The following is a 12,500-nucleotide window of genomic DNA, read 5'->3' on the forward strand; positions in this document are numbered from 1 at the left end:
CATCCTGCCACCCTATTATTTTTATAATTATAATGGTGGAAAATTGGACCCTGTAGTAAAAGTAAACAAAGTAAGGCATTCTGGAACAATGAACACAATGTACATGTACAGGTGTACTAAAAAGATGGGTTCCAGCCTTAACAAATCCACATACCAAACTTTTGCATTCTTTGGCCAAGGACAGTAGTAGTTCTTGAAACCAACCAGAAATAAACTCTTCAGAGCACAAAGAAGAGCCAGTTGACATCTGTCTGCAGTCTAGTGCAATACAGGAGTATGCATTAAGTGGGTGCATCCACGATGGACAGATATGGTTATTTCTTATCACACCTCTTATCCACAAGAGCATGGGACAAGCACCTTGGAGGCCTGTTTTTTTTTGCTCATTGTCAGCCACAGAGGAAGCCTGGTCATTATTTCTTGGTCTGTACATTCTAACTGCTGACTGGAACATGGAACTCAGCCACACACTACAATGTACTTTCATGACTCCACCTTAAAATAATTGACAACACAAGATGGTAAAATATCTACAGCACAAATTAACACAACTTGGGAGCATTTTAAGAGATTTATTGCCTCCTAAAAATTACTGTTGGGAATGCTTTATGTACGATTTTTCTCTTGCATGTGCAAAAATTGGAAGCACACTTACTATTAAATTTTGCAAAATTTGCCTGCACAACCCAGTCTAGATAACTTTTTCCAGTTTCCCATGTACATGAACTGTGTTCACTTACTACACAACTAAACAGTAACATTGTCACTTTGGAAAAAAGAATAAATGTACGAAATGTATAATTTTTATTATGGAGCAGGGATGGTTTTTCCCCGGGTTCTCCCTCTCAGCAAAAATCAACATACAGCTGATTCCAGCTGGCTGTAAGCTGTGCTCCAAGGTCACACATGGACCGTATAGCAGCTGCCAGAGGCGCCAATGTATGCTTTCGGTTCGACCTATGGTCTGTAGTTGAGCTGCGTCGTTGCTGTATTTTGTGACAGCGATTAGCAACAACAATTAATTTATTGTTTAAAAGGCTTTACTTATTAGTAATGACAGAAGGGGAGGCAAGAAAACGGCAGATGGCAAGATCTTCGTCATTACTTTTAATTGTCTCCAATTCTCTTGGTTCTTTTCCTCTTTCTTAGAAACCCTGTTTGCTTGCTTTGTTTTGTGGTTTGGTCAAAGTTGTTTTAAAGTACCCCTGAGACGAGAATTCACACATTTTTTATGGCTTTAATCTGTTACAGAACATGACGTTGGGTTAATTTCTGAGTATAATTGCCACAAAACATCAACAACAAACCTTCTAACATAACATTTTTTGGCTCCAAAGTCAGCAGAAATGTTGCTGCCATTACTAAAACTTGTTCCTAGTAAGCCCGTAATTGAGCAGCAGATTTGTTTATCATGATGTGGGAGACATAATTATGTTTTCATTCCTCAGCAATTCGTCTATTTCCCATTGAGTTTTCGTACAAAATGTTTAGCCTTTTTCCGAAGTCAAAATGTCTGATTACAGTATTTTCTAAAGAAATTGGTAAAGAACAATAATTTTCCGAATCTTCAGAGGAAAGGTTTGCTTCGACCAGCAAGGTATTCTTCCCATATGACAAAAGCGTCTTGCCAATTGTTACCGAAGAAGAAGCAGCCAAGAAGCTTCTGAATATCGTAAAAAGAATGGCCCAAGAGGAAGAGGAGATCGTTTGGAGTGGATTCTCTGGGAAAGTAGAAATGGAAAAATGGTTTGTAATGCTCTTGGTTCTATTTTGTACACCATTAAAAAGCACGTAATTTTGGTTATTGATACGCGTTTCATCTGTCAGGTACATATAAAGGGCTGTACTCGCATCTAATATTGGTAAAATATTGTTGACATCTTGGTTTCAGATTTGTTGGAAATAATTTGTTTATCATAAAGTTCAATCTTCCTTGCAGATTTGTTGGAGATGGACAAAAGAAGAGATAACCTTAGATAAGACCCTTGGAATAAAAAAGCATCACACGTGTTGGGGATCAGAAGCCAAAACTGCCGTGATCAACGAAACTAACAAAGTTCCAAGTAAAATCTTTAAACTTTTCGTAGTCTCGTCAAATTTGAATGGTGATTAGATATTTTTTAAACTGAATTGAATGATGCTATTGCCGTCATGATAGCGTAACCTGGCGACTGATAAAGCCACTGATTAAGTTGTAAACATTGGTAACATAGTTTTGATAGCTTTTAAGAAAGTTGCGATGCATGCTGTACCGTAAACAAACTAGAGTCATATGTGCGCAGAGCCCTTAAAAATTTGTGGGGCTAACATGCTTTGAACGTGAGATATGGGCACTGGAAGCCACTGATGTTGTAACATAAATAACCGGTTTTAATCGCTTTGCATCATTGAAGTACAACGGTTTATGATTGTTTTTGTTTCACCTAAAGAAATATACTTCACTAGATTCATGGTGTTCACTGCATTGTAAGTGATCTGTGGCACTGCATACAGACAGAAATCGGCGTGAATTGTTGATCGGCGAATCCATCTATTTGGCGTGTATTAAGCTCAAGAGATGCAGAAGAGAACCAACAAAACCTAAATTGAACCAACAAAACCTAAATTGAATTACAGGTCAAGTTTCAAGTATCAAGTTTATTAGTCTTCCAAAAAATTACTTACAATGAACACGGCCTGCAAATACATGTAGCAAGCTAATCTAGGCAGGCGGTGTTATAAGGACATACAAACACTAAATACGAATTGACGGCGTTAAAAAAATCGATTTTGAATACATTACATGTATTTGTCAAAAGAGGATAAAAAGAGAAGAAAAATATTATAATAATTTATGATTGAATTATAATTAAGATGCCTTTTATAAGAGTGCTAGTGTCAGCATATCTGTCCAGAGTTTCTTAAGTTACAAATAGTACCGGTAATGCTTGAATTTTCTTTTTGAATATGTGCTTTGGTAGTCTTCGATAGCTTTCGGGCATGCTGTTCCAAATTTTAGCACCAACGATGGAAAAAGATACAATCAAAAACATTTGTTTCCTGCTCCGGAAGCATAATAAAAGTTAAAAAAAGTTAAAAAGTTTTACAAACTCGGAGCTAAAAGTTAAAACTTATGAAATATTTCGTCCGTCTCTCAACTGGACTTCATCAGTCAACGATGTGAATGTTAAAAAGATGAATTTTAAAAAGGTTTTTAACGCCTCTTGGGGGTTAGAATTTTTAAAATTCATCTTTTTAACATTCACATCGTTGACTGATGAAGTCCGGTTGAGAGACGGACGAAATATTTCATAAGTTTTAACTTTTAGCTCCGAGTTTGTAAAACTTTTTAACTTTTTTTAACTTTTATGATGGAAAAAGAGTTTTTATGATGATTGAGCCTAGAATGATTAATATAGTAGTTACCAGAAGATGCTGAGCGAGTATTATACTGATGTATGTCTTGTGTAGAAGTAAAAAGATTGCAGATATTTTGAGGTGCAGAGTTAATGGTTCTATCAAGCATTAAGATTGATGAAGGTTTCAAGTAGAGCATTGTGATTGGCAGAATGTTAAACTGAGCGAAATATGGAATCGCATGCATTCTGAAAGTCAGAAAGTTGATCTAGCGAACAGCTCTCGTTTGGAGTATAAGAATTGTTTCTAAATGAGATTTGGAAGCTTGGCCCCAGGCAATGAGGCCGTAAGATATAGAGAGAAATTAAACAATTGTAAATACTTAGAAGTGTTTTTAAAGGGATAAAGTGTCTTAGTCTCAAAATAATTCCAATATTTCTGCTGATTTTTAAAGCAATATAATTAATGTGGTGTTTCCAGGATAAATGTTGGTCAATTATTACCCCTAACTATTTAACATGATCCTTACATTCAAGATCAAAGAACGTTTTAGTGCGGCTATCATAGGCCTTAATGCGGATGTTGAAATTAATGCATTTTTGATATGGATGAAAGATTATATAGTTTGTTTTCTTAATATTTAACGAGAGTTTATTTGCGATTAACCAGACGACAACCTTAGTTAGTTCACAGTTGACAATAGTTTCGAGGGATTTTAAGTTTATCAGCGTATAAAAGGTTCGTGTCATCAGAAAAGAGGTAAAAGGTTAGCTTGTCTGAGGCCATGTAGATGTCATTTACATAAATAAGAAACAGTAGGGGGCCAAGTACACTTCCCTGAGGGACGCCACAAAGGGTACTTTCCGTCCCCATGCTCAATTAATAATTAATTAATGAAAGTGGTACTACGATAAAAAAAATCATATCCTTTTTTTCTTCAGATTTTGAAAGCGTGTTCGCTTAACACCTAGCTGGCAAAATTTTGAGCTTTGAGTTTTATCCAAAGGCTGTTTTATTTTGTGTAAGTTTTGGATTTCACGTTCAAAACTGACTGATTGGACATCAGAGGGTTGGATCTAGAGAAAATGACGTCATTTACTCACTCGCTTAAAATTTCAGCGTGTAAACGCAATTTATTATATATGCAAAACACGGGTTTAAAAGTCTGAAAGCCGGAAACTCCCGTGCTGCATATTAATTTAGCCGCATACACACCCATTGCATTCTTAAACTAGTGAGCCTTTGACGTCATTTTCTTCTCGACCCAGCCCTCTCAAGATTTTAAAGTTAGTAATGGCCGACCAGTAAATAAGAAAATTCCAATTAAAATAAACAGGTGTCTTTTTAAAATCAGAACTTAAAACTTGGGTCAGTTAGTGTTTAATAGTTAACATAGTTTTGAAATCCAAAGAAAAAAAAGAATTGTTTTTTTGATCATAGTACCACTTTAAATATTGGAATAATATAGCATGCTTAAGTTTGGAGGGGAAAATACCCCTTTGAGCCGAGTTGTTTATTAGAGTTGCCAGAGGGGCTGATATAATATGACGTGAGCATTTAAGTAATCGAGTCCATGGGACTTGTTTGTTGGCGTAAGCATTATTTCAAGCTCGATTACAGAAGGAAGAACAGAGTCAAACACAAAAGAGCACGATTTAGGAACATTTAGTGGGAGGTAGTCACGAAAAGACTTGTCGCTGCTTGGTAGATCAGAGGCAAGTCTGTTGCCAATAGAAGCAAAATGGCGATTGAGTATATTAGCATTTTCTAGGGGATCATGGGTTTAGGGGGCTTTTCATTGCTGCAATCACCTTCGAGTTTTTCTTTTTACGGTTGATCAAACCATTAATACCTTCCCAGGTCCGCTTGAGGTTGTTTGTATCGTTTTGAAAATAATTATGGAAGAAATTTGTTGAAATTTTATAATTTCTATGTATCTTAAAGAGTTTAATATTACCCCCGTCGAGAAGTTTATTTTTCATTTTAATGGATTTACAAATTCCTTTTGTAATCCAAGGTTTTGAAAAAGATTTAATCTTCCGCCCAGAGATTGGTTTTAATGGAGCGTGTTTATTGATCAATTTATTTAATTTATTGTAAAAAGAAGGGAAGGCCTTATCAATATTAGTTTCATTATGGGAAACTATGTCAACCCAATCAATACGCGACAAGTCGTGTATAAAATTTTCTTCAGGGTATTCTCTTGACTACAAGCGAGCTTGTTATACAAAATTGTGAGAAATGGTCACTAATATCAGACTGAGATTATGTTGCCACTAATGATATTCTCATTAACTTTGTTTGTAAATAATTATATTGTCAATTAATGAGAAATAATTTCAATGCACGCGAGTTGGTTTGTCTATACAGGGAGCTACATTAAGGCTCTGGAGAGTTAGAAGAAAATTTTGTGCACAATTGCAGGAATTAATGTGGAGAAGATTAATATTAGTGTCAGTCATGACATAGACTGGCTTGCCAGTAGCAATAAGGTTTTCTGCGGTTTCCTCAAAATACTTTAGAAATTGCTCAGGTGAATTATGCTGACGATATAACACTCCACAGATTTTGCCACATTTGTTTGATGAATTTCAACCCATAGGGCCTGAAATGCTTCGTTAGAGCTTTTCTCTAAAACTGTGTATCTTAACTCTGAATCAATGTACATGCCGACGCCACCCGCTGAGAGAGGTGTCGGGACGTATTCAAAAGTGTAACCTGGAATTTCAGGATTGAAGTCAATAAAATTTGCAGTTCAAAAATCGTTTCTGTTACTCCAATAACACTGAAATGAAAATTAAGTTCATCAAGCAAATGGATTTGGACGTTTTCGAGATTGCCTTTGAAGCTGAAAGAAAGTTGTTCATTAACTGATTTTTTAGCTGACTGAAACTATATGAAGAGTAGTATTATACAGCGGATAGGATTAAATAGCAGAGAAATTTGTGTCATAAAATTTATTGTTTACAGAGTTTAACTACACTAGGTAATCGATCAAGATATTTCTTAGAAGGATGATTATCATTTGTTAAAAGATTATTAAATTTGCCATGGCACTGGATTACGGAACTCTCCCCATAGTACAGTAGTTCAAGAAAGAAAGCCTTGTTTTGCTTCAGCAGAAATCGGCATTGCTAAATATTAGAGCTCTGGAATCTTCTAACTACAGTCATACAAATACTTAGCTTGGCGCAACTTAGGGCGCGTTCGATTGGCCGTATTCCAGAATAGGAAGTACTGTGCTGTAGGAAAATTAACAGCACAACTTGAAAATGGGTGTAACAAATGAACAGTATGGAGCCTGAATTGGTATGCATGATGTACATATATTTTTTTACCAAATGCTTGATACAGCGGTATAGATGTGAGAATGAAGTGACAGTATGGTTAACTAAAATTGTGAGCTACAATATTCTCGCACTGTTCTTGAGAGAAATTATGTCAAATGATGTCAAGGAGAACCCTGGGCCTAGTACGGTGGCCCACAAGTGCACTCCGAATTCCAAACTACACTCCCAATTCTAAACCTCACTCCGAATTCTTAAAAGTCAGTCCGAATTCTAACAGCCCACTCCAAATTCTTAAACTTCACTCAGAATTCTAAAATTGGAATTTGGAGTGAGCTTTTAGAATTCGGAGTGAGGTTCAAGAAGTTGGAGTGAGGTTTAGAATTGGGAGTGTAGTTTGGAATTCGGAGTGCACTTGTGGGCCATCGTAGCCTAGAGTGTTTGAAACTATACAAACAATGATATTAAAAGTGTGCTGTTTCAGATCAAAATCTACATGTAACGTGCCCTACGAAAAAATTTTCCAATTCCACCAACTTTCTCTTGGTGCTGTGTGATAACAAGGCAAAAGTAATGCAAGGCAAGTATCAAAATAAACAGCAGACATAATAGACAAGCTTTTGTTTTTGGTATTATTCCAGATAAATACTTTGTAACAAAGAAATAACAGCTAAAAGTTGGGTATTGTCAGTAATTAGCGTTTGACAACCAATATCGCACGCAAGGCCATTTAATTCCATATGAAAATTAGTCATGTGAAGAGTTTGCATTAAGCCTCTGATGTTACTACCTGTGATGTGATAGCAAACCGGGCCTCCAGGAACAAGGCCAAGTACATGTAATGGCGGCCATGAAATCTCAGATGAAATGGTAAAAAATAACATACCTCCAGTGTTTGTAACGGATTGATATTTTGCAAGGTGGGTCAGAAAGACATATTCTACATGAATATGTAAAGAAATTAAATACGCAAGGTTTGATCTCAGGGAACTTTAAATACTGTTTCAAACTTACAACTCACACATACATACATGTGTATATGTGCAACATACATGTATTGGAGGAGGGCAAAAATAACAATCATATTCAGTAATATCAATCTGGTAATATCAATGTGATAAAATAATTAATCATAGAGAGCTAAGTTTGTAACTTACTCATGTAACAGTTGTTACATTGTATTTATTGAACTGAATATGTACAGTATACTTGTGCACATTGTAAAAATTCTACTAATCCTGCTAACCCTCCTAACTGGTTATGTTTCGATTGTGTAGCAAATATTTTTCCCATTTAATCATCTTGATGACATTTCCTTTAATCTTGTAATTTTTCAAAATGTCTACGGTACCATCAATTTTGATACCGATCACATAGCAAGTCTCTGTTTCAATCCTATGGAATATATTCAATGCGCTGGTAAATTGAATGATGTAGACCCTGATTCAAATTTTAGTCGAAGTTCCAGTACTTGTGATTACTTTGTCCATGGATCAGCTGAATAATTTCATGGCTGCTCGAAATGACATTGATCTGTCGGTATTACATCTAAACGCACATAGTCTTAGTCAACTATTAGGGTCGCTTGATCACAATTTTTCTGTCATAGGAGCAACTGAGACGTGGCTAAATGAGTCTACCTCCGACCTGGTCAACATTCCTGGTTATAACTTTGTTTCGGATCACAGAATACCGGTACATGTACATAAAACGGGTGGTGGAGTTGGCCTTTATTTGCTGAACCAGTTTGATTTTAAAGTTAGACAAGATCTCAACTCTTCATATCCTAATTGTTTCGAGGCTGTATTTACTGAAATTATTGTCCCCAGGGGAAAAAATACTATAACTGGTACAATATATCGACCGCCTGATCAAAATGTTAATGAGTTCCTTGAGTCAATGCGAAACTTGTTGACCATTGTCACCAAAGAGAATAAGATAGTTTATGTCATGGGCAACTTTAATCCCGTGTAGACCTATAGCATCATGAGCAACACCCGCTCACAGGCGAATTTGATGATCTTATGTTTTCTCACTTACTTTACGCTATTATCATGAAGCCCACTCACCTGACATCCAATACCGCCTCTCTTATTGATAATATTTTCACTAACAATTTAACTTGCCTGACTAACAATGGATTAATAGTAAACGACCTATCTGACCTTTTTCCGATTTTTTCCCCAAGGTTTTAGCAATGTTTCCAAAACTCCTATAAAAAGAGAATGCAATGTAATCTGTGACTTTAAATCCAAACATGTTGAGAACTCTTGTTCCTTGTTGGATTATGTTGACTGGGGAAACCTTCTTTTCCTGCCAAAATCATTCAACATACAGTAAGCACCTTAAAACATTCCGTAAGCCTTGGCTTACTAAAGGCATAATAAAATCAATTAATACGAAATCCAAACTATACAAGAAATTTCCTAAGAATCCGATTACTGAAAATGAAAGAGCGTACTAAGGATTTTAAGAATGATTTAACTAATTTAATCCGAACTGCGAAACGAAATTACTACGATCTAAAACTTGCAAACTCCAAACCTGACCTTAAAGCTACCTGGAATATACATGTACTTAATAAGGTAATTAACAAACGTAAACAAACATTAACTTATCATTCCTCCTTTAAGAATAATGGTAAATGCCTTGCAGATCCAGTTCCTATTGCTAGTAACTTTTGCAAATACTTTTCTAACATTGGTCCCAATCTAGCGTCCAAAATAGCACCAACTGCTGCAAACTATTATGATTATTTAACCAGGCAACCACACAAACTCTTAGAGTTTCATCCTCTCACTGGCGGCGAACTTAAAGAAATAGTACAAACTTTCACTCTCCATAAAGCTCGTGGAGTTGACAACATACCCATGCGAGTAATTAAGCTCAGTATTGACAAGATCCTTGAACCTTTAACAGAAATTGTTAATCTTTCTCTAGAGAGTGGGTGCTTCCTGGGCGCCCTCAAAATTGCGAAAGTACTACCGATCTTTAAATGTGGTGATCCCAAAAGGTTTGAAAACTATCGGCCTATTTCTATTCTTCCAGCTTTCTCTAAGCTTTTTGAAAAAGTAGTCTACAATCAAATTTATAGATTTTTGACAGATTACAACATTTTGTATAATAATCAGTTTGGCTTTAACAGGAATCATTCGACATCTATGGCTTTGATTCAATTGGCCAATGACTGCCTCTTCGATGGATCACAAAGAAACAACTGTCGGAGTCTTTCTAGATTTTTCTAAAGCCTTTGACACTATCGATCATCATATTCTTCTTAATAAACTTGATCGCTATGCTATTCAAAGGCCCGCCCTTGAATGGATTGCTAGCTATCTGACTAATAGGAAACAGTTTGTTCAGTTTGGTGCTGTTTGTTCGCAAACTGAGCCAATAACATGTGGTGTTCCTCAAGGATCAATCTTGGGTCCTCTTGTATTTGTTATCTACATTAATGACCTAAGGTTGTAAAAACGTTTTTATTTGCTGATGACACTAGTCTGCTTTACTCTCATAAAGATCGTAATCAGACCATAGCTGTCATGAATTACGAATTAATGAAGATAATGGACTGGCTCAAAGCCAACAAATTAATTATCACTTAACATTGCCAAAACGAATTATATATTGTTTCATCCAAAACAAAAATTCTTCATTTTTAATAATAACAACACGCTCGATAATGTTCCTTTAAAGAAAGTCGAGGTAACAAAGTTTCTTGGCGTATTAGTAGACCAGCATCTTTCATGGAAGTCCCACATTACATGTAGTTACCCGGTATGTTGCCAAAAAGATCTCGAAAACCATTGGAATTATAAGCAAGTCTTGTTTTTATCTCTCTCGGAAATCCTTGTTGTCCATATACTATACCTTAGTACATGTATATCCTTATCTTAACTATTGCAATATTGTATGGTCCTCAAATTATCCCTCTAATTTAAACAGGCTTCTTCTCCTGCAGAAACCCATTGTTAGAATCATATGTGGAGCTGAATATCTTGCTCATACCGGACCCTTGTTTGACGCCATAGACCATAGCCTTCTGCTCACGAAGTTGAAGGCCGATGGCTTTTCTACACATGCCTTGGAACTGATGTCCACCTACCTGCTACGTCGTCAACAATGTGTCAGATTAGATGGCAGTTACCTCATAATTTGACCTTGCCCAGCAGCTATCCTAGCTTTAAGACCTCATCAAAAAAAATTTTTCTCAATAGGACACTAAATTAAACTCACCCACCGGCTATTATTTTATGCTTTATGATCTACTGTACCGATTGAGGTGCCCAGTGTTAATAAGCTCTTATCTTCTATTGGGTATCCTCACTTAACACTGTCATAATAATTATATATATATATTATGGGTTTCATTTCTTCATTCTACGGTCTATATAAATAAGCCTGCATCATTAACTTGATCCCTCTGATTAGCTGATGCCTAAGTTGGTGTTTGCCTGTGAATCGTTAGTCGATCCTTAGGTTAAAGGCTATGAAGGGGTCTAGGCTTTCCCATCTCACCCGTGAAAGAATCCCGGGATACTCACGTTAGGCCAATTCACTATCTCGATAGCTGTGTTGCCAGCGTGGTTGTCCTGATGGTGTAGTGGTCATCACACCCTACCGGTGTTCAGGGGGACGTGGGTTCAAATCCTGCTCAGGGCAATTCTTCATGTTTTTCATTCGACACAATTAATCAGTTGATTTACAGGATGGGTTTCATTTCTTCATTCGGCTGTGTATATATATATATATATATGACATATATATATATATATATATATATATATATGAGAAGAAGAAAGGTGTAACCTAAAACATAATCGAGTTGTTGATTTCAGTTAACAGTGCCCCCAATTAGCTCTCCAGCGCTAGAACGACTAGACATTCAAATAAAGTTCCTTTCTTTTCCTTTAATTCTCAGGAAAAACGTAAATTTGATGATTGGTTAATTTCGAACTGAACACGTTCAGTTTCTAACAATAGATGCAAAGGGGTTTTGTTTCAATGCTCAATTAATTTGTATCTCCAATAAAGAACAATTTTGTCATGTTTTACTGCCACAGCATCTACTTTAAGCTTAATGCTGGTTAAAGCCTAAACCTAACAATAATACTCGAATCCTGAAACCTATAGACCAAACTCTGGCTATTAATAACTTAATATGGATGGTACTCACCTTTACATGTATGTCTGACACAATATCGCCGGCGAATCGACTTTTCACGTGTCGGCGAATCGACTTTGATGTCAGCAAATCAATTGGACAGAAACAGTAAACCGAAAAAAAGACTAGGAAATCTGGAAACTTCTAAAGCGACAACAACTCAAGCTGTTGCCCCAATTGATATTACATGTGCGCGACTGTCCACAATCTTTAGTTGCAACTCGATAACAAATAAATTATTTGAAGCGTTTGATTGTTTGAACACCAGGTTAAAATTTGCGTTTAAAATTTCGTCAGTGCAAGTCTCTTTAAGGAAATACAAACCAAGGATTATTGTTAGCTTGAAATGTCTTAATGTTACGGTTTGTCGATAGGTGAACAAAGCTTTGTAAACAATGCATGATGTGCTTGTTCGAAATGTTTGCTTTCCCAGGGACCGCCTCATTCCATAACAATGTTATTACGCACGAAGGTATTGCAATTTATTACAGACGTTTTCTTCAAAAATCTGCCTTTCACAAACACCTTCCATGATTAAAATATTAAACTAAAGGTCAATTAAAATCGCGCGCGAGCATCAAGCCACTGCACTTACAGATTTTTTGCCATTGCGCACGACGCGATTCCTGTAGCGCACGACAAGATTCCTGTAGCACCCGACGTGATTCCTGTAGCGTGCAACACAATTCGCGTTGCGCATGAGGGTCGTAACT

The 12,500-nt window shown here is 36.4% G+C and overlaps 1 protein-coding gene across 1 annotated transcript in view; it reads right to left on the bottom strand.

Annotated features, from left to right (window-relative positions):
- The window catches only part of LOC138035426 (treslin-like), a 66,090-nt gene that overhangs the window by 49,450 nt on the left and 4,140 nt on the right, over positions 1 to 12,500 (bottom strand). Inside the window, exon 3 of the mRNA XM_068882121.1 lies at positions 155 to 495. Coding sequence (XP_068738222.1) covers positions 155 to 495 — 341 coding nt within the window. The remainder of the gene's footprint in view (positions 1 to 154; positions 496 to 12,500) is intronic.

The sequence above is a fragment of the Montipora capricornis genome, chromosome 2 (genome assembly GCF_036669925.1).
Source record: "Montipora capricornis isolate CH-2021 chromosome 2, ASM3666992v2, whole genome shotgun sequence".
Taxonomy (NCBI): domain Eukaryota; kingdom Metazoa; phylum Cnidaria; class Anthozoa; order Scleractinia; family Acroporidae; genus Montipora; species Montipora capricornis.